Below are 26,568 nucleotides of genomic sequence, written 5' to 3'. Positions count from 1 at the left end.
TTACACTGCCAGCTAGCCAAATCATTTCTGTACTGCCCCCACTGGCTTGGAATTGTGGGTGTTGTAGTTTATGCTACCTTAGTAAGAGACTTAGGAATTTGATTTCATAACAAACTTGGCTCTAATAGCATTGGAATAATAGCTATAAACATGCAGTGTGCATTGCAGCTCCTTTAGAGCTCTTTCACATTGTATTATGATCAATGTGCTCGTGCACATTTTACAGTGCCTGGAAAAAGAGTTTGATAGAAGAACTTAATCGATATTATTTATTTATTGTCAAATTCCAGATATGTTGAATAATATGTGACTGGAAGTTTTGAAGATGTGGACAATTCTTTATCATCAATTTTTGGATGTGTTTTTCTCCCATAAATTGTTTGATTGCAGTGAAGAAGCTGGCAGCTCCTATTGCTTCGTTAAGCAGGTTACAAGTAAAAAAAATTGATTCTGTAAATTCAGATAAGAAGAAAGCAGGAATGTGATCTCTTTCTGTTAATCTGCTTCTGCATACTCAAAGAATGTATGCTAACTAAGCTGTAGTTTGGTTAATTTATGGTCTGATGAACAAATCACAGGTGGCCATACACGTGTTTTTTTGCTTTAAATTATGATTTCGTTATCTTAAATATTTATCTTGCTTGCTACTGTTGAGATTCTCTGTGCTGTTATTACAGGTGTTTTATTGATGGTATGAATTTCCTAGAATTATGTAGAGGATATTAATATTTTAAGCCAATATTAATACATAATAAAACATAATTTTCAGTGTTCAATAGGGCCAGATTCACACAACGTGCTAAATTCAAATAAATCAAGCCATATTATACATTAAGTCTGAAACACGAACCTAGTCACTGCCTTATTGCCAGACCAGATCATTCATACACCTCCCATATCATGGCCTGTTATGATTTCAGGGCTGCCCTTCAGGACTTCAAGTACTCTGAATGAGTATATTAAACATTAATCTGTGAGGATTTTGTTAAAATTTCAGGTATTCAGAAAACCTCAGGCTTCTATGTCCTGCTTTCTTTTAAGTCAGGATAGTTTTAAGCTGTCATTGAGTACAGAACCCTGATCAGCTGAGAATTCTCAGACCCTGGAATGCTGGGCTGGATAAAGACTGCTGATAGAACCAGAACCAGAAGCGTGAAAACAAGGAGCATGGAAGTCACACCTCTCTGAGTCTTGAATTCAGCTGCTTGAGAGAGCAAATCAATTTAGTATTTTTATATTGCCCAGACTAATGTGAATATTGATGTCATTCATTGTAAGAAAACACCAATAGGAGGAATTCTGATCAGTCTTGCCCAGAATAAGAAGAGTTAATTGGGAGGGGAGGTTGACACATGTATATGAAAATGTTTTTAATTTGATTTCTTATATTTTTCAATTATCTATGCAAGTAAATCACAATGTAATGTAATTTGATAATTACATCAAGGAAAAGAGAACTGTACTACTTTTTAACACCTTTTGAGAGGAGCTCTTTTCAGTATGTCTTTATGCATCCATTCCTTTAATGCGGGTGATTTAGTTACGGTAAAAAAAAATCCTCCTACCTAGTCCATTCAAGCTCTCTTCGAAGTATTCCCTCCGGTCTCAGTTTTCCAACACTCTCAAGGTTGGCTGCTTGCCATCTCTGCCAGCCTCATAATATGTCAATTATGATGTGTGAAATGGAGGCCTGATCCACCCACCCTACCAATAATAAACAATCACAATTACCTATACAGACCCATTACAACTGCCTTGTCAATTTATAGAATAATAGAATAACAGAGTTGGAAGGGACCTTGGAGGTCTTCTAGTCCAACCCTCTGCTTAGGCAGGAAACCCTACACCACTTCAGACAAATGGTTATCCAACATCTTCTTAAAAACTTCCAGTGTTGGAGCATTCACAACTTTTGGAGGCAAGTTGTTCCACTGATTAATTGTTCTAACTGTCAGGAAATTTCTCCTTAGTTCTAAATTGCTTCTCTGCTTGATTAGCTTCCACCCGTTGCTTCTTGTCCTGCCCTCAGGTGCTTTGGAGAATAGCTTGACTCCCTCTTCTTTGTGGCAGGCCCCGAGATATTGGAAGATATTTACCTTTTGTCTCTGTCTTCACTTTCTATTCCTAAATTCTTCTAACTAATTTAGCACACTACTGATAAGTAAATGTTTGCTATGTCTGAAGAGAACATTTTGTGGCACATGCACAAAGAGTGTGAAAGAAGGATATTTGAGGCTGATATCAGAAGGGGTAATGATTTGTAATTAATGAAACAAGATGAAGCACTGCTAATCTAGATCAATTTTCCCAGAATGGATTTGAGAAAGAGATACTGAGTGGACACACATTTCAGCAAAGTTTCTAAGGAATATTTTTCAAAAACATTCATTTTACCAAATGCATAGTGACTTAGCCCAAAATATAGACAGCTTACAAAACTGTAAGAAAAATCATATAGAAATGCAAAACAATAAAAAACAAAATCCTGGCTTATGGTAAGAGCTCTCCACAGAGAGTATATATACTTGTTGATAAATTATTTATATCAGCTAATGGCTATTGAAAAAAAAAATCTGTAAAGACGTGAAAGGAAATTGGTAGAGGTTAAAAGCTGGAGGGCCAGGAAAGAGCCTGATTGTGTACAATTAGAAAGTGATCTCTTCTACAAAGTAAAAGACCCCCACATACCAGATTTATTCTACTTGCATTAGTCACAGGGCACTCATGATAAGATAATAACATAATAACTCCATTCTGCTCTATTTGCATGCATACCTCCCTCATTCTTCATTTCTAAAGAAAGTCATATATATATATATATATATATCTTGGTCTTGGTGTATTCGGGTCTTCTACCGTGTAAGATTGAGAGCACTTTGGCATCCCAGCAAAGCAGACTACCAGCACCAGATTTGAAATAGCAACAGCAGTTGCTGCAGAAGACCCCTTGCATAAGCCTGATGATGGCAGATGAGATTCTGCAGAAACATTGCCAAAGTGCTCTCAATCTTACACAGGAGAAGAACCAAATACACCAAGACTTGCATACCTGTACCCATGAAAATCTACAAAAACATATATATGTGTGTGTGTGTGTGTGTGTGTGTGTGTGTGTGTGTGTGTGTGTATGTGTATATATATATATATATATATATATATATATATATGTTTTCTGAGGTTTTCGCGGGTGTTTGTATGTAGGTCTTTAGTTATTCGGATTTTCTCCCATGTAAAATTGGAAGTGTCTTGGCGACATTTCGACGGTCTCATTCATCATCTTCAGGCTGGTGTTTTCGGCTTCGTGCTTCTAGGAGCAATGTGTGATCGCAGCTGTTTCTTCCTTTTAACTGCCAGTGGGGGGTGTGAACTGATCCTGTGATTTACTTGGCTTTTTGATTTTTTTAAATGAATAGTAAAATAGCTGTATTTTGCTATAGGAAAAGAAAAAAATAGAGAAGATTTGTAAGGTATAATACAGTATTATTGCAGAAAAGCAAAAATGGGGCAAACACTTTTATTCATTATTAATCCTTCAGCTTCACCTGAGGGTCTGTACATCAGGATACAGAGTCCCTGTCAGCCCTGGAAGCCATCTTTTTCTTTTCCACTAGCCATCACTTTGTTGCTGTTTTTAATATTTGAAACTTTGCTGAAGTGAATGGGACTGATTATGCCTCAGAATACGGAGGAGGAGGAGGAGGAGGAGGAGGAGGAGGAGGAGGGGAAGAAGTTTAGAATAGTTTTAAGGTGTTAGGCTACAAAACTAGAACACCAAAGTTCTAGTTTTATCTTGGGCATGAAAAAGTAGCTGGGTGACTAGACCAGTCACACTCTCTCTCTCTCTCAGCCCAATTCACCAAACAGGGTTGTTGTTGTTGGGATAATAGGAGGCAGAAGCATTAGGTATGCTTGCTGCCTTGAATTTAACAAAATATATATAAAAAAGCAGGATAAAAATCTAATAATACTACCTTTAAAATATATTTTTTAATTTAAGAACATGAGCATTTGTGACTATATAGAAGCATTTTAACTAATATAAGATAGCTAGACATATCTACAGTACGTATGTAGCTAACTAGCTATGCATTTCAGCAACTTGTTGGGAAGACACATGACAGCTCCATTCCCGTTGTAGTCAGACAATAAACATTGTAAGGGAGAATCATTCATTTGAAATAAACCTGGATAGCAACTGTTTTACTGTTACCCAAGAGCACAAACAAAATAATCTGCCCCAAATCTGCCAGCATTTAAATACATTTTTTTTTAAAAAAAACACTATTTCATTTTTTTAAAAATTCCCCATGGTTTGTTATTTTAAACATATACAATATAGTCAGATGTTGAAATGGAAATACGTACCATGTGGAGGAGTAAAACAGCTCCATGAAATGTGATATTGAAGGTCCAGGAGTTAACATATACATCCGGATATATAAATGCATACAAAAGTATATGGCTAGATGAGGCATAGTGGTTTTATGTTTCAGAGTGGAATGAATGATAGCATCAGGAAAGAAAGAAAGAAAGAGAGAGAGAAAGAAAGAGAGAGAGAGAGAGAAAGAAAGAAAGAAAGAAAGAAAGAAAGAAAGAAAGAAAGAAAGAAAGAAAGAAAGAGAAAAAAGCCTGTTCCCTTTTTAATATGGATCAAGCAAAAGGTGTACGTATAATCATGTACCCATACTTCAAACTTTGCTTCTTGAAGCCCAAATGAAAGTGAACCTAATTATTTAGGTTAATTATTATTATACTGTATTTTATGTTGCATTTGAAAGGCATATGATTATATATTTCACATAACATTTAAAAGGCACATTAATTCAACCTTGCTGGATTTGTCTGCAAAAACAATAGATCAGAATAGGGGAACATTTGGTTTTAATGAGAGGTTGTATTTGTTCTAGCTGTATGCAAAATTAGTTGCATAAGAAATGAAGAACAGCCTGGTAGGAGTTAATATTGGAATAGGATCTGGGCTCAAATATGCATTAGGCCATAAACTAATTAAACTATATAGTATTTTCCAACCAGAGTGTCAATGGAGGTTAAAGAGAGGGGAAAAGTCTACCTGTTTTATATTAACGTCTTTGGAAGAAATGGGGGAATAAATCTAATAATTTAAATATGGGATAGTTATTTTGCATCCTATATCTTTTGACTATTTCACTCTTTCAAAAGGTATAAGTGTTCTTTCAGATGTTAGTGAGTTACAGCTCCTACCATCCAGGGGTGGGTTCTACTTACTTTTACTACCGGTTCATAATGGGGCCATGCACACGTGCTCTTCTGCGCGTGCACAGAAGCGTTTTGATGACATCGGGGTCAGTGGGTGAAGCCTCCCTCTGGTTTTACTACCGATTCTACCAAACCACAGGTAACCCACTACTGCTACATCTCTTATTATTAGGCATGCTGGCAAGCAGTTGATACTCAGCAACATTGGAAAAGTTTAAATTCTTCAGGCTTATTTTAAACCAACTTGATCTGTAGCATCAGTTGGAAGGCTTTAGTTTAGAAGCAAGTATAGGTCTGTTCACACATTGTTCTAAGCCAGTTCGTGGAATTCACTTAATATGCTAAGACAAAAAATATATAGTTTAGAAATCAGGATGCCTGGATTATTATCCTATACTAAGGCATTACAAGCCACAATCACAATACTTGGGCGCACACAATGTACTAACCAAAACTGACTGCATATTATATTTTGTATAAGCTGTTTTATATCTGGGGATGTGGTGGCTCAGTGGCTAAGACACTGAGCTTGTTATGATATATATGTAGATATATATATTATATCTACATACATATCTTAGTGTGGAAGAACATGCAAATGATTAAAAAGAAACATTGTAAAAGACTGGTTTACATGTGGCCATACTGCTGACTGATGAAGGAACTGGTCTGAGAACTTAGGTTCAAGCCATTTTCTCAGTTTTACTAGTGTTTTCCTGTAGATCAGATAATGGAACTAAACCAGATCTCTGAGACCTAGAGATGCTGGAAGAATAAAAAAAATAATAAGATCACACAGTATATGAGTCATAAATGGAATATATGCTGCTTACGCATGTAAAAATGAAAGAAATGTAAGAAAAACAAGGTACTAATGTAAGTTCTCAAATGGGAACTTATTATAAATTTAGAAACAAGACTCACAGTGAGGTTTTTTTTTTTCTTCTGAGTCAAATAGATCTCACCAGATGGTCACAGCTACTGCCCTGTCAAGGAATGTATGAAGGCTACAAGAGGTAGCTACAAACTTAACAGTTTCTCTTGGAACTATTAAATGAGAGGCTACCTTAGCTGACCAAGGCTTACCTCTTGAGTGAAAGGAGAAAAGGAGATTCAGAACAAAAAAATGCCTTCAAACTTGCCAAACATATCTTGGTTACAGAGTTAATGCTAGGAGAATGCACAGAGAGTTTTGGGACATGAAAAATGTTAAACTTCTGTGCTGCTACTGAATAATCTTGTTTTTAAACTTAGGAGTGCTGAAATGCAGATGTTAACAATTTGTAACTGAAGGGGTGTTCCCCCCCCAAACATCCCTAGCATAGTTTCTTTTGCTTTAAGTTTATTAAGGAATGTATATCCTTGTGCAAATCTGAGTAACTTTGGAAAACTCACAGTGCAAGTTTGAAAAGCCAAGTAGCTTAACTGTAGTATACAATGATCTGTTATTTGAGTCATATTTGAAAACCACACACACACACACACACACACTCAGGAAAAAGAATATTGAGGTAAGAGATTTCAGATAGTTGAAGGGGCTCTCCCTGTGGAAAGCAGATCTGTTTATTTCAGATTGACTAGCATAACTGCAATGTAAGCATTTCATGTTTTAAAGTTTTCTCATCAGTCATCCAGTCACTACATCATCTCTGCCAGGTGCAGAAAATGACTTGCTTTGAGGAGAGTAATATAAGAAATAGAAGTTAGGTTGGCTAACTATCATTTCCAGGTGGGAGCACTTGAAAGAGGAAAAAAAAGAACTTTTATTTATTTTTACATTTAGGTTCAGTGATGCTGGTTTGAATGCTATAACGATAATTAAACACAGTTATCAGATCTTGGTAGAACAAGGCTATAAAATGTGGTTTTTCTTCCTGTGTGGTTCACATGAAGGCCACACAGGATGTCAAATCCTTTTTGTCCTCATTTTGTCATGATTACAAAACAGCAAGAAAAGTGTAGAGAAAACAAATCTACCACCCACGTCTCCAAAGTGGCGGAATATATAAAACAGGAATAAAACTTTACATTTACTTCTGCAAAGCTGCAACAGGGTTTGTTCAACATATTAAATATGATCCTGGCAATCGCTTTTTAGACTGTAATGTGCACATTGACCCTGTGAGAATAGTTGATGGTAGTAACCCCCCAAAATCTAACATACCATAATTCAGTTGTCCGTTGGATAAGTATGTCATGTATAAACACAGCTCTTGTGTTTTGATTTCAAAGATTATGAACTTTAATCTACTAAAAATGCAGGTCAGGGGGTCAACCTTTTGGGAGTGCAGTGTTCATGGGAGATAGAAGGGATACTAAGAGGGAAAAGCTAGGGTTGTTTTTTTTTCTTTATTGTGTGGAGTCATTTTTAAAAGCTATGTTAAATTATGTTGAGAAACTCTCAACCTGTTATTTGCTAATGCAGGAAGGGTCTCTGGAACTGGGGAAAAAGAATTTAGTAACTGTGTGTCCCCTCCTCCTCACAAATATTTTTGCAACCATTTCCGGATCTGGAAAGTCCAGCCATACAATTCTCCTAGATGAGGTCATCTCTCCTTAGGTAGAATGAGATCAATTATTTTGAATGACCTGAAAGATAGTAAATTGGTCATTACTTATTACAAGGTTTACTTCCAGGTTGAGAAGCTGGTGGGATTTTTTCTTTTGACCTCAATTTTATTAATCAATTTATATACTATATATCTCAAAGCAGCAATAATTATGTCAGCCTCACTTTACACAAGAAAAATTCAGTGGGAGTGAACATGCTTTGCTGTTTCAGCTTTGTTTTCCAAGTCATTTGGAAAATGGATACTAGCAGGCAGTCCTTAGTCAATAAATTGTAGGATTTGAAGACAGTAAGCTCACACTAGGTTGAATGTCAGACATCTTGCTGCAATATTGTAGATTAGTGGAATTATTGAAGAAAAAGGAAAATATATCAGATCGTACCCTCAAAATGTCAGCAGAGCTAGCTTTCTGCTGCATAACACTTACCCAGCTCTTCAGATCTATCCCTAGGTTCATTGTGACTGGGGGTTTATAATACATATTCAGAGTATAGAGTGTATGAATAGTCTAACACCTGGATTGATAGCACATATCAATGACTTTGTTATAACTCAGTTCACTTAACAGAAATATTTTAAGATAGTTACTTATTCTTCCTTCTCAAAGATGATGGGAGCACAAGCTGTGAGTTTTTAGATAAACATTGGTGTGGGGAATTTCTCTTATGTGGGCAGAGAAAAATTATACCACCCCACTGTAGTAGCTCAATGCTTCTTATGGAGTGAAACTACACCAAACATTTCAATTTTAGCATCCTTCCTCATGCTGTTATATGTAAGGACTTCCAACTCCCCACATTTGGCCATGCTGCCTGTAATTCCTGCTCGTCCAAAGTCCCATGTATGGGAAAGCTGTTATATGCGTTTTCAATACAAAAGCAAAACGCCAATCAGAGGTCGTTTAATAGTTGTTTAGAACAAGCAGAAGGGTCCTTCAGGCTGGTGAACAGGAAAAGATGCCAAGCCACCAATTGGGACAATAAATTTGCAATCCCCTCTCTCCCCAACATCAGTGAAGGAGTGTAGGAGTGAAGCAGGATTTGAAGAACTTAAAGGGGAAAAAAATCCTTCGTGGGTCTCATATTAACACTTGACAGAACTACCTAGCAGAATAAGAAAGAAAGATATGTCTGCAAAAGACAATAGTGAATTGTCCTGTAAACCAATGAATGCATTACATCTGTGACTTAGAAAGTCTCTTTTTCTAAAAAGAGAACCTGATTAAAAATAAAATAAAAATGAAGGATCAAGCAATGGGTTTGAACTACCTCTACTTATGTAAAAACACAGGATAGTCACAAAAATACAAGAGAGTCATAATATTTAAACAGTTTTATTTTTATTTCACAAAAAATGCAATTGTGTTCGCAATATATATGCCATTCAGTCAGTGCTGGTTATACACACACCATTTTATTCAAAGTATAAGAAAATAGGCTTTCATTTGTCCTTTACATATTAAGGAAACCCACAGATTTGCATATAATGTGTACATCTATATACAGACACAAACCACATCTTGTTTTCTAAAATACTCTTCTTCAAAGCAAATATTGTACAACTTGGAGTTACTCTTTTGATAAAAAATGTATGCTATGCTTTCTATAAAGATATCAACAGAGAAGTCTAATCCCATTCAGTGTCCAATAATATTTGATATTCCAGAACTGCTTTGATGTTACCATTACTTAAGCCAGTTTCCTGTTATCAACAGAACTACAATCTCTCCACAGATCTGGTGCAAATTTACTCTTAAATCCATTCTTTCTAAGACCCTGTAAATTAAAACTGTTCAGTAGCTCTCAAGTCATTCATTCCAACTTCCTCATAGTCTTGCACATTTTATCAAGGTAACTCTTATATTTCAACAGTAATTTGCTACATGTGCCATGACTAACCTAAAAAAGATGCTCAACCATTGCTTTGATCAAAGCGGCGATGTCATGGGTAAAGATCTGCATTTCTGCTGCAAATTGCAGGTTTTAGTAATATTCTAGGAGGCTTAAGTTCTTAAATATCAAGACCTGAGAGTATGGCAAAACAACATTTTTAATTGGCTAAATATCTTACTATGGGATAAAACATTATAAACATATAATGGATAAAACATCAGCAAACATTTTTTAAAAAGCTATATGCATATTTGGAGGACTATCAATTAGCATTTGAAGTGGAAATTAAGTAGCATATATCTAAACATCAGTATGAGGGCAACCATTAGTGAAATATGTACAAAAATGTATTCTTAAATGAAGCAATCTTTAAAAGTTCAGAGTGCAGTGAAAGATAACATCTTCCAGAAGGATTTTTAAAAGCCAGTCTATCATTAGAGGGAGGATTGTTCTAACACAGAACAGGTGGAAGACAGTCATATAAATATATAAGGGTCAGCATCCTATATAACATAATGTTATTAAAATAAAATAAGGCCACATTCTTTCAAGTATTAGCCTCACAGTGCATGTCCAATTTCACCTGTAATGGAGCAGGCCGTTTTTAAAAGCAGCAAGATCTATTACATGAATTCCATCTCCCACAGCTATATAAAGAAACTAACATTACATTTACAGTTAAAAGATAGTAGCTTTGAGAGCATTCAAAAATAAAGCAGTTTCATTATTTGAAGTAAAAAAAAATATTACTTTGAGGATGGGCAATTTTAAGTGGCTGGATTGCTTTGTGTACATTTTGACAGAATTACAGCCACAATATGGCTACATATGTACAAATTTATAGCTGAAACCTGCACTTTTAAGGCCCTTTTACATATACCTATACAACCATCATGCACTCTCTTTTCAAAAATATTATTTGGAACACTCTCACCAATTCCAAAACCACAAGTTAAACGATAAATTACTATGCATAGCATTTTTTTTTCAAAATTCCATAGAGATCACAAAATGGCCCAGGAGAAATTTGTCTCCCAATGTCAGAAGAAAACTATAGTGCTCAAACTTGATAATTTTGAATTCTAGGATGAATACAAATTTGGGTTTTACGTCTGGCACCTATTTCAAAGAGAACAAAACCTGATTCTAAATACTGGAGTAGGTATACTTTATGCTGTATATACTGAACTCTGCATTCAGCCAAATATGTAGAGAGAAGACCAAACATACCAATCCTATTCTTCTTAGTGTATGCCTTCCCCATATCCAGTGCAACATTTGAGAAAGAGGCACATACATGTGTACAGTGGGTCTGGACTATTTTTGGGGACCAAGAGTTATATTTGGCCTTTTGGTAGCACGCCTTGGGCCTCCAAAATCTAATACGAAGAGACAGGATAAAAACTGTATTTTCCTTTATATTAAAAAAAATTAAATATAGCTACTATAGTGACTCTCCTGTTATATGTATCTAGTAATTTTCTCCTCAAACATATTGAAAAAAAAAATGGTTTTTGAGAACCACAACTAAAACTTCTGGGTTGATTATGATGATATACTAGACAGGCCTAGTCTTTCAATGTGAAATAAAATAGGCAGAAAAGTTATCAATGTTACACGCATATATTGGTATGCATATATATATAAACATATTTAAGATGCAAATAGAGTATTTCTCCAAAGTTTGTAGACTTAAAAGATGTGCTTCAAATATAGAGAGCTATACATTTTATCCACAAAGCAAAATTATTGGGATAAACCTTATTTAATTATTTCTTTAATAAAATGCTTCAATGCAAACATATAGAAAAACACACAATGCTCCATGTGTATTTTAAATATAGTGTTACGTTCTTAACACTAAAGAGAACAAACTAGCCATTCATATACAATGCCCTTGGCTATTTAAAGTTCTGTGGGACTCATGGCTACAAAGACCAAAATCATTTTTTTGTTTTGTTTTTTAGTCATTCAAAGGGATATGTTGATAAGTTGAACAAAAAGGTTTTCCTTCACTGATTAAGTGCTAACATTATAGCTCTCAATAATCTTCAAGGTTATGGAGATTCATAACTATGAAGGACTTTTAAGAAAAATAGACTTCCATTATATATTTTTTACAATACTTATACTTTAAGGCACATGAACTATGTTTTCAAACAGATTGAAAACAAAACCAATTGATCTCATTCATGTTTTCCCCAATACCAATTTCATCTATTATAGAAAGCTTTGAACCTAATTGGGGGATTGGACGTACAGTATATAGTTTGTATCACTCTACACTGCATTTCTATAGTAAAGTAAGTGATTTTAGGAGGGGAAAAATCAAAACAAAATACACTACCACTTCCAACAGGTTACATGTAGAAGATGTTAAGATTTCAAAATAACACAGAAGCTTTGATCAAGATTTAGAATCAGGTATTTCTAAGCTAAAAAGCCATAAAGAAAATTGAGAACATTCAACTTACTTTAATCAGTTCTTGATGTAGTAGAAAATTCTCTATTCTATTAAAGTCACCCCTAATTTTTGAACTGGATAAAAGCATTTCATTCTATTACACAAAATTCTTCTGAATGGATTCAAGACAATTATATTTAAAGTATAATACCTATCATTTATGGTTTCACTATACATACAAATACATATGTACAGAAAATCCAACTCTTCCAGATTATCCATTGTGGGAAATCAAACTTTGTTGGAAGCAAATAAGTGTACTAACTGCTTTGATAAGGACCAAATCCAAATCTATACATTATTTTAAAATATGTTTCTCCATTTAAGCACAATTAATCAAATGTAAATCAAAATCAAGCCACTATTATTTTTAAAAAGATAAAGTATTTTCAAAATATCAGTGCTTTCATTTAAAATAAAATATTCTAATTTAGAATATATGCATGCTACATTTTCAAGTCCAGTTCACATTTCCAGTAGCAAATACAACTACATATGATTTTAAGAGTCAGATGATCTAACAAGCAAGCAGAGGGAGGGAGCAAGGAAATATACAAAAATGTAAGTGGCAAACAAAACATATGAGGGAAATATAGCAAACGTCACATTCTCTAACAACCAGGTTAGATGTTCTTCACATTGTGAAGTCAGACAATTTTCATTTTTGATGGGTATCAAGATGAGTTATTTTCAACCAAAATTAAGAGTTGAGCTATTCACTTGCAATGAAAACAGTATATTAGAGAGTCAGAAGTACTAAAACTAGATTTTTTTTCTTTCCTTGTTTTCAATATAGTTGAAATATAATTGAAAACAACTTATCTAACTTATGTTTTTATATTATATTCATAACTAAGCAGAATTGGTTTCAAATGATTCTCTTAATCTGGAAAACTGTCTTTTTCTTATTGACCCTAAAGTGCTTCAGACATTGAATTTAGTATATTCTTCAGCAATGTCCTTCACTTTGAATTATTTGTAACACAAATGTCATATCAGCTTTACCACACTTATATTCAATTTTTGGAATACCTATGAAGAAAGTAAACACACTACCCAATACTGATTTATGAAACATTGGATTTTATGGCACAGAAATAATGAGATCTAAAATATTCCAGAGTATGTAATCCTCCATGAAAAATGAAGTAAAATCAGTAGTAAAATGTTGAACTAAAGAACCATCTTCTGATTGTTTTTATAGTAGAATCTATATACATTTCAGGGAAAACTGGTTTCCCCCCCCCCCCCATCCTGAAAAAAAGACATGTCTCAAAAGCTGCACCAAATTGGATCCATTACCTTTCCAAGTTCACATTTGCTTGAAGAAAGAGGTTCTTAGATTATCCTCTTTGATAGGAACAAATTTAGAAACTACTCTAGAGTACTCTAGAGCTGTTCAAATGATTGAAGGCACTACCTATCTGGTGTCCTTTAAGATGTGTTGGAACTACAAATCCCAGAACTGAAAATCTCAACATGATAGCTAAGTATTTTGGAATTTATAGTTCTAAAACACTTAAAAAACATCAAGTTGGGGAAGCTGGCCTAAATCAACACATTTCATTTTTTTTCATCTGTTTCTATTTCTCTCGATTCTTCTTATAATGTAATATTTTAATGGGGGATTTTAGAATTATATTGGTTAACATAGAATATTGTTGACAATAATGTCTCAAATGCCAATTTCTTATTTTACTATAAAAGTCAGCACAGGTAGAAGAGTTTCACAAGTATGGGATAATTTCTTATAATAATATGGCATGCTTTATTTTCGGTGAAAGGTTTTTAGAACAAGGATGGATGACACAAACAGCATGTCTCATGATTTAACAAATAATTACTTTGGTCAAAGCACAGGCATGATCTAGTTTCAGAAATATCTCAGTACAGAAAAATGGGAAACATCAGGTCAGTATTGAAAGGAATTAAAACCAGGCAACTCCCAAACCAATAATTCTGAAATTGCTGAATCAGTGTATTATATACTTTAGGCAGCTATACCAAATGGAGAAACAAAACTGGATTCTGAAAACTGTATAAAACATTCTCCAACCTATAATTTATAACCTTTTTGAAAACCTCTATGGTCAGATTCAGCATAGCTCTCTTAACATTTTACTTATGTTTACAAAAGGTAATTTAACTTATTCAGTACACAGTACTAGTAATATCTAGCCATGTTGTAGACAAATTAAAAAATTCTCATATTTGCATAATTTCTAGAAAATACCTAGATAAATCAACACCCAGAACTCCCCAAATCTTACTTTTTACTTCCCCTATTCACCTTATTGTTTTTTAGCCACTGCTTATAATGGTGATAAAAAATGCTTTACAACAGAGACATTATTTACAATTCAGGAAACTATGCACAGTGAGAAAGACCAAACTGAATTTTGCAAAGAAAAAGCAGGTCTCAGGAGTGTTTGTCTTGCTCTCTTGTTTTTTCATTAAGTAAAACTGTACTCTATAAGTAGAAATGGAATTCCATTTTCCTACAATGAAAGGGAACTGTACTTAAATTTTAAAACTTATTATAGTATCCTTGTTTGATGTAAATATCTGATCAAAATGAGCTCTTCCCTTATTAGCAATTATATCGTCCACAAATACTCCAAAGAGAGCCAATTCAGAAGAGATTAACCCTGAGCTAACTACAACCCTCTCTCACAGTGCAAAAAACAAAGATTGCATTGCTCATGTTTAACTTTTTTTTTTTTTTTTGCAAAAGCAAAAGACCAAGAGTTGCAGCATTCCTAGTGATTAATACAAGCTATAAGAGAATTGTGATTACTATAGCAATTTTTCAAGGAGTGCCAAGTTTTTCTCCATCCACTGAATATTCAGTTGAATTGTCTCAATAGCTTCTCGGACATACCGCAACTGAGCAGTTTCCTCTGACTTTGATTCAAAAAATGACTTAACCTAAAGAAAAGTAACACATGGGGAAAAAAAAGAGAGAGAAAAGCTATCAGAGCAATGAAAAGAAATAATCCCTTAAACATTTAAAATAACCCAACCAGCTGTTATCTAAATGTATCAGCAAATTGATGGGAAATGAAAATTTCATTACATATTTACTAATTGTGCTTTATAGTTCAGTTCTAATTACATGGTAAATTTGAAATGGTAAATTTTGAAATTCAGACTATTTCACACAATGCAAGACATTAAATAATTATCTTAAATGAACAAACACAATGACTCCCTATTAGAAACAATTTCTCTAATTTCAGAAAAGATCTTTCATGTTATCAAATCCCCAAAATCTTTATGAAAATTTCTCGCCTTCCATAAGAACTTGAAAGCCTGGTTCTGTCAGCCGGCCTGGAATCCCAATGAGGGAGTGGCATCTTGGAGGTGGTTAATGGGTTAGACAGAGTTCATCTCCTCCCCATGCACACTTTGTTCCCTTCTTCCCATTTTGGTTTATTGAATTTTAACTTAAAATATATGGTTGCTATTTAGCGTTTTAAGGTTTTATATTGTGTTTTAATTATATGATTGTAAGCCACCTATAATCAATCACCTTGGCGAGATAGGAAGTATAGAAGATGATAGATCAGGGCTGTCAAACTCCCAGCCCACAGACTGGATGCGTCATGTGTTGGCCACGCCCACGCCCAGTTTAGCGAAGGGGGGGAAGTCCCGATAAGTCACATGACGCCATCGTGACGTGTGACACCCCTGTGATAGATAGATGGATGGATGGATGGATGGATGGATGGACAGACGGATGGACAGACCAACCTTGTAGGAAAAGGACTAGCACAGCCAGGATGAGGAGTGAAAAGAGGGATCACATAAAATGACTGTGAGGCCACAAAAGAACTAAGTCCTTCCCTTCAATTTTGTTGACCCTTATCTAACTCTGACCAGTGCTGACCATTAGTTGATTCTTGTGCGTAGGCTTTTAGCAATAAATCAGTTAAATTAAGTCTTCATGTGTGGACCTAATCTTTTGTCCTCACACAACTATTTGTATTGTGAAGCAATGTTATAATTTAGAATCTTAATCTGCATCACATATTGCCTTTCTACATCAGTGAGAATATTATTTCACAATTCTTTCAGAACAATTTATCCAACTAACCTCTAGCAGATGTTCTAGTGTAGAGAACTGATTCGTTGTTGAAGTTACAATGCTTTGAATAGTGTATGATCCACAGTGAAACCTGAAATTTAGAAACAATGGAACAAGAGTAATATATGTCATTAATCTATGTTAATCTGATATATATTTCACTAACCTATACAGGTAGTCCTACACAGGGACTAGACTTTCCATTACTAAATGAAGCGGTTATTAAGTGAGTCATACCCAATTTTATCACTTTTTTGCCACAGTTGCTAAGCAAATCACTGCAGTTGTTAAGTGAATCATGCAGTGGTTAAGTGAATCCAGCTTCCCCATTGACTTTGCTTGTTGGAAGACAGCTGGGAAGGTGACAAATGCCACATGACGTGGGATGCCATCATAAATGCTGAGTGCCAAGCATCCAAATTTTGATCACGAAACTGGGGGGAAGGGGAAAATGCTGCGACAGTCGTAAGTGCAATGACCAGTCATAAGTCCCTTTTTTCAGTGTTGTTGTAATTTTGAAAGGTTGCTAAATGAATGGTTGTAAATCAAGGGCTACCAATATTAATCTAAAGCATTTTGTATGACACCTAACCAATTTTGAGGTTCAGGGAAATTCCAAAATCAGTTATGTTACATTTGTCATCAGCCACACAAAACAAACTTTTGTAAAATCTTCAATAAGCTCAATATTTTTCACAATTCCAGAAAATGCAGAGTATTAAACATATGCTCTCCCATTCATTTCACAGATAGCAGCAGCTGAATTACACTGTATCTGGAGTACAGAAGAATTTAAATCAATCTCATCCAATTTAGTATTAAATTAAAATAAGGATGCTGGGTAGTCTTATTCATCTGGAAGGTACCAAATTGAGAAGACCACAGTAAAGGTTCTTAATTGTCATGTTTGTCACAAGATACCATATTGCCATGAACTAAATCAAAGTGTCTTTAAACAACTCAGTGCTGAAGTATCTCCCTCATTGACTAGTGTTAATTCGAGACAGCAATAAGGGCACAGTGGACAATGTAAGAAACAATGTGAGTCCCTTACTCATGTCAGAGGTTAGCAACTACCCGTTTCACAGCTGAATCATATAGGGGGACAAGGAATTATTATAATGATAATTCAAGCAAAGCATTACTTTTTGATAAGATGATCCCAATTTTCTTTGACAAAATCCCATGCCAATAAATGTCCAGGCAAATTCTGACTGATAGTTTTTATGACAGTTGGAAGATCCTGGGATCTGATGACAATTCCTTGCAGGCTTGTTTGCATTAACCTATGAAATAAACAACAAGAAAATTGCATGTATGTTCTCTTTTTCCAGAGAATTATATCATCTATAATTTCAGCACTGCCATAACTTTGGATATTTACTGAATGAACAAAAGATTATCTGTATACATATAAACATATATACACACTATTTGACCATATATAATCATGCCAATATAATCTTTTATTTTTATTGTTTTAATGTTCTATTGATTTTATTGTATTTTTATTATTATTGTGAACTACCCAGAATGAAGTAACATACAAGTTTAATAAACTATTATGATAAATATCAGCTTGTAATACTTCAGATCATAACTTAAAATGGGCTCCTTTGGCATATATATTTTGGATAAATACATGGATTCCATTTCACAGGCCACATTTAAATGATTAAATAAAAGATATTTCACGAATATCCAAAACAAAATGTTTCAGATCACAAATCTCCTAGCAACCTAATAGATAGTATAGAAGATGAATGAAAATGCATGCATATACAAGCATAGGCCTAGCCCTTTTGCAAAACACACAGAAAAAGCCAGGAGCAGCTTCTAAAGAAGCTACTGCTGCTTTAACAATTTGAAAAGAATTGCTCCTTTTGGAGTCAGATGCTTCAAAAATGAAGGAATGCACAACACTTTGTATTAATAAACTCAAGATAAAGCGTACGTGTGTATGTCTTATAACTTGAGCATGCTCTTAGCAGACAGAGTTCTCAATATACAGAGAATCAATGCAGTATAATATTTACTGCAGAGATCACAGTAGTATAAAATATTCTTGAGCTCCTAGAGAAGAAGGAAGCTATTTGAAATAGGTTAGTCTGAGCGGGATCATTGGTGATCAGGTCAAGTATGAGCAAGTACCTGAGTCTAGGAAATAGCTAACCAAATCCTGTTGTGTGGCTGAGAATCTCTTATGTTTGTTTATTTAAGCAAAACATACCCTCTTTATTTCGCTTCAGTAGAAGATTAGAAACTTGATTGATTGATTGACTTTATTAAATTTAGAGACCACTCATCTCTTTCAGAGCCACTTTGATGATGCTAGTCATCTAAAACTTCGCAATTGCACATCCCTGAGTATTCTAAGAAAGCATAATCTGTTTTATCAACTTTAAAGCAATTGAGTTAATAATTAAGGGAAGAAACAATGTTCCCCAGACACAGGTGTTCATAAGCCAAAACATCTGTTCATTAACCCAGATGTCAATGCACTTCTCTCATAAATGTAAAAGATTTGTAAGATTACAGAAAGCAGGCTAAATGTTCATGTACTTTCTTAACTTCTTTGTGCAATGACAAAGAGGAATCTATAGTAATCAAATTTAAATAAATTAAACCAGAGACTGCTGACCATAACTAGATAACTAACTTTTATTTAAGATTTAAAATCTTCAATTTTAAAACTGTACTGCATATGGGAATAGAAGGAGGAACTGTACCAGATGAGTTTTTTAACATCACTTGTGCTGGCCAGTGATTCAAGAATTTTGAGTTTTTCTGGTTCAGAATCCACAAAAGAATACATTTTTAAAAGAAATTGCCAGCCATCTTCAGTTTTTGCTCCAGCTGTGAATATGATCTTCATAATATTTGTCTGCAAGCTGCAGAGACATATAAAAAGAATAAGTATATATGTATTCTTAGAATCTCATATAAACATCCATGTTAAACATAAAAACAGGTAAATGCTAACGGCTCTCAGTTAAGTCCTTAGATATGATAGAGTTATTTGTAGTAGAACACAAATATTCCCCTTATAAGTTAATCTTTTTCATGTTCTCAGTCATTTTTTCTTTGTCGTTTGTTCTCAGTCTTTTGTTCTTGTTCTCAGATATTTAGGAATGAAGAATTAAATTTAATTACTACTCAGAATTACGTTTTGTTATGCAAAATGGAAAAAAAGGCAAAGACACTAAACCTAATACTGGGCTGAGTCACATTTATCTAATGGCATGCACTTGTTGCTCACAAAATCTTCAAATATTGGCTTCTGGCCCAGATAGAACCAAGCAAGAACAACTGCAACTACCAGCAAAACTGAACTTCTGATTTCAGGCTTCACAGAGCCAAAGCTGTAAATCTCTCCCAACAATAATCTTCTGTTCAGGAACTGGTTATTCAGCAATTTCTCACAAATACAGCTCAGCTAGATTAGATTTTTTAAAAATTCTAGTTTATGCTTCCTGTCTTTTCAAGTCATTGGTATTTAGACATTTTCTTAAGGGCCTTGAGACTGAGATGCCATAAAAGGTCTAATAGGTCTGGGAATAGGTAATTCCTGTCTCTCAGCCTCAAGCCTTATATTTGGCATCATAAATGTCTTTCTTTGAGCAATAGTCATTTCTGACAGACGTTGAGCTGGACCCTGCTTTTTTGTTCTTCCAACTGCTGTGACAAGTCTGACAGCTCATCAGCATCAGAGAAGAGTGCAAAGGGTTAAAAATAATAGTGTAATACTCAATTGATTATAACAGTGATCAAATAAATTAATTAAATATTAAATGGATACCAGTCTGCTCCCATTCTTTGTTATGCTTTTGAAATGCAAGTACAACTGAGAACTTCTACAGAACCTGTCTTCAGAAGAAGAACATCTCCTTTTATATGTGTGTATGCCTTTGAGTCAATGCTGACTCCTGGCAACTGCCTGGATTAGCCCTTGCAGTTTTTGGCAATTTTTAAAGAAATGATTTGCCACTGACTTCTTCCTAGGGCTGAGAGTAACTAGCTCAGCTAGCTTTGGCCTAAGGTGAGACTATAAATCACAGACTCCTGGTTTCTTGCCTGGTATCTTAACCACTACATCAAACTGCTTTGTTTCCTAGCCAGCAGTAAACTTCACTGGCTTTTCCCTTCTTCACTAATAATAATTTTTGGGGTGATAGTCTTACACCAAAGGCTTTCTATTTGATGATGTGTTCTGAAATATACAAAAATGTCTTAATATGGCTACTAGCATCTGTGATCGTAGAATGGTGTTCAAACCATTGAATTCTTAGGCCAAGGGTGGGTAGCCTGTTGGCCACATGCAGGCATCAGCTCTCCCTCATATGAGACCGGCCACTGGATCTTAAAATCAGTGCCAAATATTTGGAAGACTAAAGAAAACTTTTCCCATTCTTACTCTTTAAAATTAAAACAACCAATAAAAAGGAAAGGCAGATAAAATATCCTTGGCCCTCTCAGTGGTCACCACATTCCTAGGCTTCCTGTAGCCTGCTAGAAAGTAAGCAGACTTAGTTTTGCACCTGAAATCAAAAAGGCTACCCATTGCTCAATCCTGTTTTAGTCCCTGTTAGCGGTCTGTATTGTCTTATATGATTATCCAATCAGCATTGTATTAATATAGCAGTAATGAGGATACAATCCACTCTGAAAGACAGTGGAATACATGCGTTAAACTGATATCAGGGAAAGATTCCTGGTAAAGAAAGTACTCATAAAATATATAAACTTTGATGGAACTGGAAAGATACGTTCTTCAAGATGAAAAGGAAGACTTTAAAATGTGAAGAGCCTTATCCATCACTACAAGTTCAAGAAAAGTAAATGTGCGCATAACTGGTTCTGTATGTTTTGGAGCATGTCAAAATGAGCCTTACTTCCCAAGCAGCATAGGGAGAATAACTTTCAGTGAACTGTGTTGAGACATTTTATTCAGTCAAGGTTTGCCTAAGCATGGCTTGCTGAAATTTAAAAATTGGTTGTGCTCACAAAATACACTGAACCACAAAACGTGGTTTATACACTGCAGTAGATAGCTTTATGGCATCTATTGTAGTTTATGGTACAATGAACCACACGGGTACGATGCTAGTTTGCCTCCTCGTGGTGCACCCTGGATAGCACGGTAGTGTACGTTGAAGAATTGGCAGTTAACGACAGTTGGCAGCTGGTCATCTTTGTAGAACTACAGGCTCTCTAAATACATGGCAACGGATAAACAAAACAGGTCTAACAGGACATATCGAAGCTGGTTTCCAGCGAGGCTTAAAAACCACAGCTGTCTTCATCGACCGAAGTGGAGTCTTGTCTCTACCCCTCAGTGTGACTGTGGTGTTCCTCGACAAAATATCCACCACATTGTGTCCGAATGTCCATCAAGAGCTTACACCAGCCCAATGTCTGATGTTAATATTTGAACTACTATAAGTCCATGTATTTGCCATATACTAAATAAATAAAGATGGTACAAAGTTCATAGTAGCGCAAAGTCAGTCAGACAATATGACATTGCGTAAAGAGGTAAGTTAGGTCTGTGACTGATTCAAATACAGATAGCCCTCAACTTACAACAGTTCATTTAATGATCGTTCAAAGTTACAACGGCACTGAAAATGGGGAAAAACTCACTTAACAGAAATTTTGGGCTCAATTATGGTCGTAAATTGAGCACTATCTGTAATTAGCATCAAAAATTGGGTTTGTTGTCATATGAAGTGCTCAAGTTTTCACTGTGTGCCCATAGTAAAATTTCTTCTCCAATGAGAGAGATACACTTTTGCATATATATACTGATTTTTTAAAAAGATATTTTTTGGTGATGGTGAAGTAATGTCTCAGTGCCTAAGCAGAAAGGTAATTTAAGTAAGATTTTTTATTATTATTTACCTTATTGTCCCATTGGAGTCCTTCCACGTCTTAAATTGATCAGAAGCAACTGAACTACACTTTCTTAAATCATAGGAACAGGCAAAATTTAGTAGAATTGACTGTAGCTCTAGTTCTGAGAGGGTCTTATTATTGTTCCATGTTTCTTGGTCAATCTTCTCTCCAAATAATTTTTCAATCCTATACTAGAAAATAGCAAAAGAAAAAGATTACCACTGGTCAATAGAAAAAGCTTTGTTACAATTGTGCTATGACTAACTTCAAAATCTACTAAAAATTATGTAGAACACAGATCTGAGCAAAACCTGACTAATTCTCATTTCCTTCTGTCAACTATTATCACAGCCTGATCTATTCAGGAACTATACCAACTCCAAAATGAGCATCAAAGATCCCATGCCTGAGAGAGATCTACTAGACAGTCAGAATTTATTATGCAACAGTAATTTTATTATATGATGTCGATGTGAAGGTGAATGAATTTGTACTAGAAATCTAGACGGATGTAAGTAGAAAAAACTATGACATCACACAACCCTATTTATTTATTGGAAATAAGATGTATAGCATTCCCTCACAATCATAGTACTAGAAGAGAGAGCAGTAAAAAATATTGAGACCATTAAGAAATGAAAGGAACTGTAAAGTTGTTTCTTCCGTTATAAGTAGTTGTATTTATTTACGCAAGATAGAAAGGGATGCAGTTACGAGCAGATGGTCTTTGTCATTACAATGCGTTTCTAAATAACAATGCCTGTAGATTAAATAATAAACTATTGAAAGCATAGCATTTTTAAGCAAAAATAAAATGAATGCTACATATCATTTCAGACATTATCCTACAACGTAATACAGATAGTCCTCGACTTACCACCACAATTAAGCCCTTATTTGAGTGAGTTGCACCCCGTTTTACAATCTTTTTTGCCACAGTTTTTAAGAGAATCATGCGGTTGTTAAGTGAATCTGGCTTCCTCCACTGACTGCTTGTTGGAAGCTATCTGGGAAGGTTAGGCAGAGAGTCAGATTAACAGAATTGGAAGGGGCCTTGCAGGTCATCTAGTCCAACCCCCCGCCCAAGCAGACCCTACATCCCTTATGGCAAATCTATGGCACATATGCCAGAAGTGGCACACAGCGCCCTCTCTGATAAGCCGTCACTCCAGTTCAGTTCCGCTGCGTATGCACACGTGCCTCCCACCGGCCAGCTGGTCTTTGGGTCCCTGCCGTGCATGTGTGGATGGCGAGGCACATGCGGGAGGCACTCGCACATGTGTGGGGGGATGGGCCACATGCTGGGGGCAACTCACGCATGCGCGGTGGGTGGGGCACATGCACAGGGGGTGTGCGCACATTGCATTTGGGGGGTTTGGGTGCGCGCACATGCATTCGCGCGCACGCTTTGGGCACTCAATCTGGAAAAGGTTAGCTATCATTGTCCTACATCATTTTTGACAGATAACAGTCCAGTCTCTTCTTGAAAGCTTCCAGTGATGAAGCTGCCACAACTTCTTTACAGTTACAAATGGCAATCCTACCACCCTGGGACACTGCAACTATCATAAATACATGCCAGTTGCCAAGCACCTAAATTCTGATCACATGACCACGGGGATGCTGGAACAGTCGTGTGAAAGCTGAATCGTGTCTTAAGTCATTTTTTTCAGTGCTGTTGTAACTTTGAACACTCACTAAACAAATGGTTGTAAGTGGAGGACTACCTGTACAACTTTCTAGTTATCACACAATTGCTGCTTTCCTATTTTCAAGAACTTACCAACACTCTGGCTGAGAGATCCAGCATTCCCCGTTTCTCAACTAAATTGAAGACACGTCTGATTTGGTATAAAGCTTGCATGATTGGAGCTGTGCTGCTTTCTTTCACTATATAGTCTACTAGATTGAAAGCCATGGTCAAAGAGACTTTTCCTACCCTAAAGAGATCAAAAAAAAGTTTTAGACCAGAATTCCAATTCTAATATGATAAAGGTTTATACTGTGAAAACTTATAAATTAAATTTAAACTTATAGATCCAGTAAATTACACTAGAAGTATCTCCAAGCGATCTTTGCAATGCATGGTTGATCCTCATATGGTAGCCTCTGGGCAGTGTTTGAAGCCCACTTGCAGATCTCAGAAGCTGCATTCTATTCTTCCTAAATGTTTTTGATGTATGACAGGGTGTGCCATATCTTGTACCTTCTTTCTTCCTTTCTCTCCCCTGCATGTTGTACAAGCATCTTGCAAACAATTTATAAGATTTATTTATTATTTACAGGGGAGAGAAAAGTTCCTTGAGAGTTGGCTCCAGCACAACCCTGAAATCTTAGAAGATTAAACCTCTGGTCCCGGGGATCAAGACAAAATGGATCCTGAAACATTAACCTGGGACACATATATGTTCTTTCATTCATGAGCTACATTTAGCTTAGATGTGCACCACTCACAAAATGTGAAGGCAGACCCCTGGTTTTCTTCAATTTAGATCAAATCAAAAGCTATGTACTTCATCCTGGAAATGTATCGGACAGAGGCATCTGAGCCAGGGTCATAAAAAAAAAAATCAAGATGGCTGCACAATTGTATAATCAAATAGCCACCTCTTTTTTTTACATTTGTGTGTCTATTTAAAATTGACTTAGCTCTTAGCTCTTTTAAGAATATTGTTGTTTCTAATATTTTTGTGGTTTTTATGAATTCATATTATTGGAATTGCTATTTGGAGGAAGAACAAATATATATGGTATAACTATAGTGTTATTGATATTTGCTCAATTATTTTGTATTAAATTCCAAATTCATTTAACTCCCCCAAAAAGCAATTCTAAATTGGAACTGGTATTTTTCTGTTTCACCATGTTCCTGAATCTCTAAAACATTGAATATGGTGTATATCCCATTCTCTGTGATAGCTGAATATTTTATATTTACAATTTTATTTGACAAAAAGAAATTTTTATTTTGGATCATTACCCGGCCAGAATAAATATATTATGAATCAAATTGGCTCTGTCTTTGGGATCAAAAATACTGGGATTTGTCTTCAGTAGTTTAATTAGAGCAATCCAGGCACTATCATCATAATGCACAATATAGTAACCATTTCCGTTCACATTGAACTTCACCCACTCTATTTCATGAGGGTACTCAATTACACCTAGATAAAAAAGAAAAGGAGAGAAAAAAAAGAAAAAAACCATCAGTTTAAGTCAATGCTAATTGCTAAGTACTCACAAGGATAAACATTATTGACTAACAATATTTGGACAGCCATTTGTCTTTGTATTTTTTACAGAAGATCAGGAGTACTTGCAGGGACAAGTATCTCCTGTTCAGTGCTATAAAGGACATCTTGTACAGTAGTAAAATTGCATAAACTGAATTTTCACAGGTACCTTCCTCCAAAAGATACTTCCAATACAGATACCTTCCTCCAAAAGCAATAAAAGTCACATTTGCTTAATAACATGTATGTGTTTCCCCGAAAATAAGACCAGGTCTTATATTAATTTTTGCTCCAAAAGATGCATTAGGGTTTATTTTCTGATTAGATCCTTCTTTCGGGGAAATATGGTACTAAATGCGTACATATGGCTGACAATCTTACCTGGGTTTTATTTTGGGGGTAAGGCTTATATTACGACCATCCTGAAAAATCATGATAGGGCTTATTTTCCATTTGGGTCTTATTTTTGGGGAAACACAGTAAGCACACTTCAGCAATATAAAATTTGTTCACATGCTACTTTCAATATCACAGTATAACTCTGTGAGGTATGGTTTATTTATTGCATTTATTCTCACAGCAACAGGTCTAAGCTTTGAACTCCCCCTTTCTGAGTTCAGTTATTTGGTATCAGGCAGTTCCTGTGTTAAGTTCCATTTCCTAACTCTGCTTTTAACCCAAATTTGTATTTATATCAGAACTCTTACAAGAAGCAGAATACTTACAAGAAGCATCTACTAAAAATAATGGATGTCATTGTCCTTTGAACCTACAAAGCACTGATGCTGTGCAATACTTTCAGGAATTGCTGAAAATAAGCTATTAAAACACATGCTCTCAGTGCTTTGTCTGCTTGAGGAAGGGCAACACCATCTACCAAGTAATAAGCAGCCTCTTTATATCTCAGGGTTCTCTTTTAAGTTGGATACTATAATTGGAGACTATTTGTATTATTATAGACAGACAGACATATGCATATACATACGCATATACATACATGCATACATACATACATACATATATATATATACATGTATATGTAATAAAAGTTATATATAACTGTATTATATATAACTTGTATTACATACATACATACATACATACATATACATACATACATACATGCATACACTTATTTGTTCCAGTTTCCTTGTTCCATATTATTAAACTAGATACTGAAAGCTAACCC

General features: G+C 35.2%; 1 protein-coding gene across 1 annotated transcript in view; it reads right to left on the bottom strand.

The window, feature by feature from the left end:
- Positions 1-13,226: 13,226 nt before the first annotated feature.
- The window catches only part of LNPEP (leucyl and cystinyl aminopeptidase), a 43,303-nt gene continuing 29,961 nt past the window's right edge, over positions 13,227-26,568 (bottom strand). The window contains exons 12-18 of the mRNA XM_034440727.2: positions 25,127-25,310; positions 23,930-24,086; positions 22,153-22,337; positions 18,981-19,142; positions 17,397-17,537; positions 16,261-16,342; positions 13,227-15,092 (exon numbers count right to left, since the gene is read on the bottom strand). Coding sequence (XP_034296618.2) covers positions 14,961-15,092; positions 16,261-16,342; positions 17,397-17,537; positions 18,981-19,142; positions 22,153-22,337; positions 23,930-24,086; positions 25,127-25,310 — 1,043 coding nt within the window. The 3' untranslated portion in view covers positions 13,227-14,960. The remainder of the gene's footprint in view (positions 15,093-16,260; positions 16,343-17,396; positions 17,538-18,980; positions 19,143-22,152; positions 22,338-23,929; positions 24,087-25,126; positions 25,311-26,568) is intronic.

The sequence above is a fragment of the Pantherophis guttatus genome, chromosome 2 (genome assembly GCF_059756535.1).
Source record: "Pantherophis guttatus breed Tessera chromosome 2, ASM5975653v1, whole genome shotgun sequence".
NCBI lineage: Eukaryota > Metazoa > Chordata > Lepidosauria > Squamata > Colubridae > Pantherophis > Pantherophis guttatus.
The sequence above is the reverse complement of the archived record's forward strand: the minus strand, read 5'-3'. Positions and strand labels throughout refer to the sequence as shown.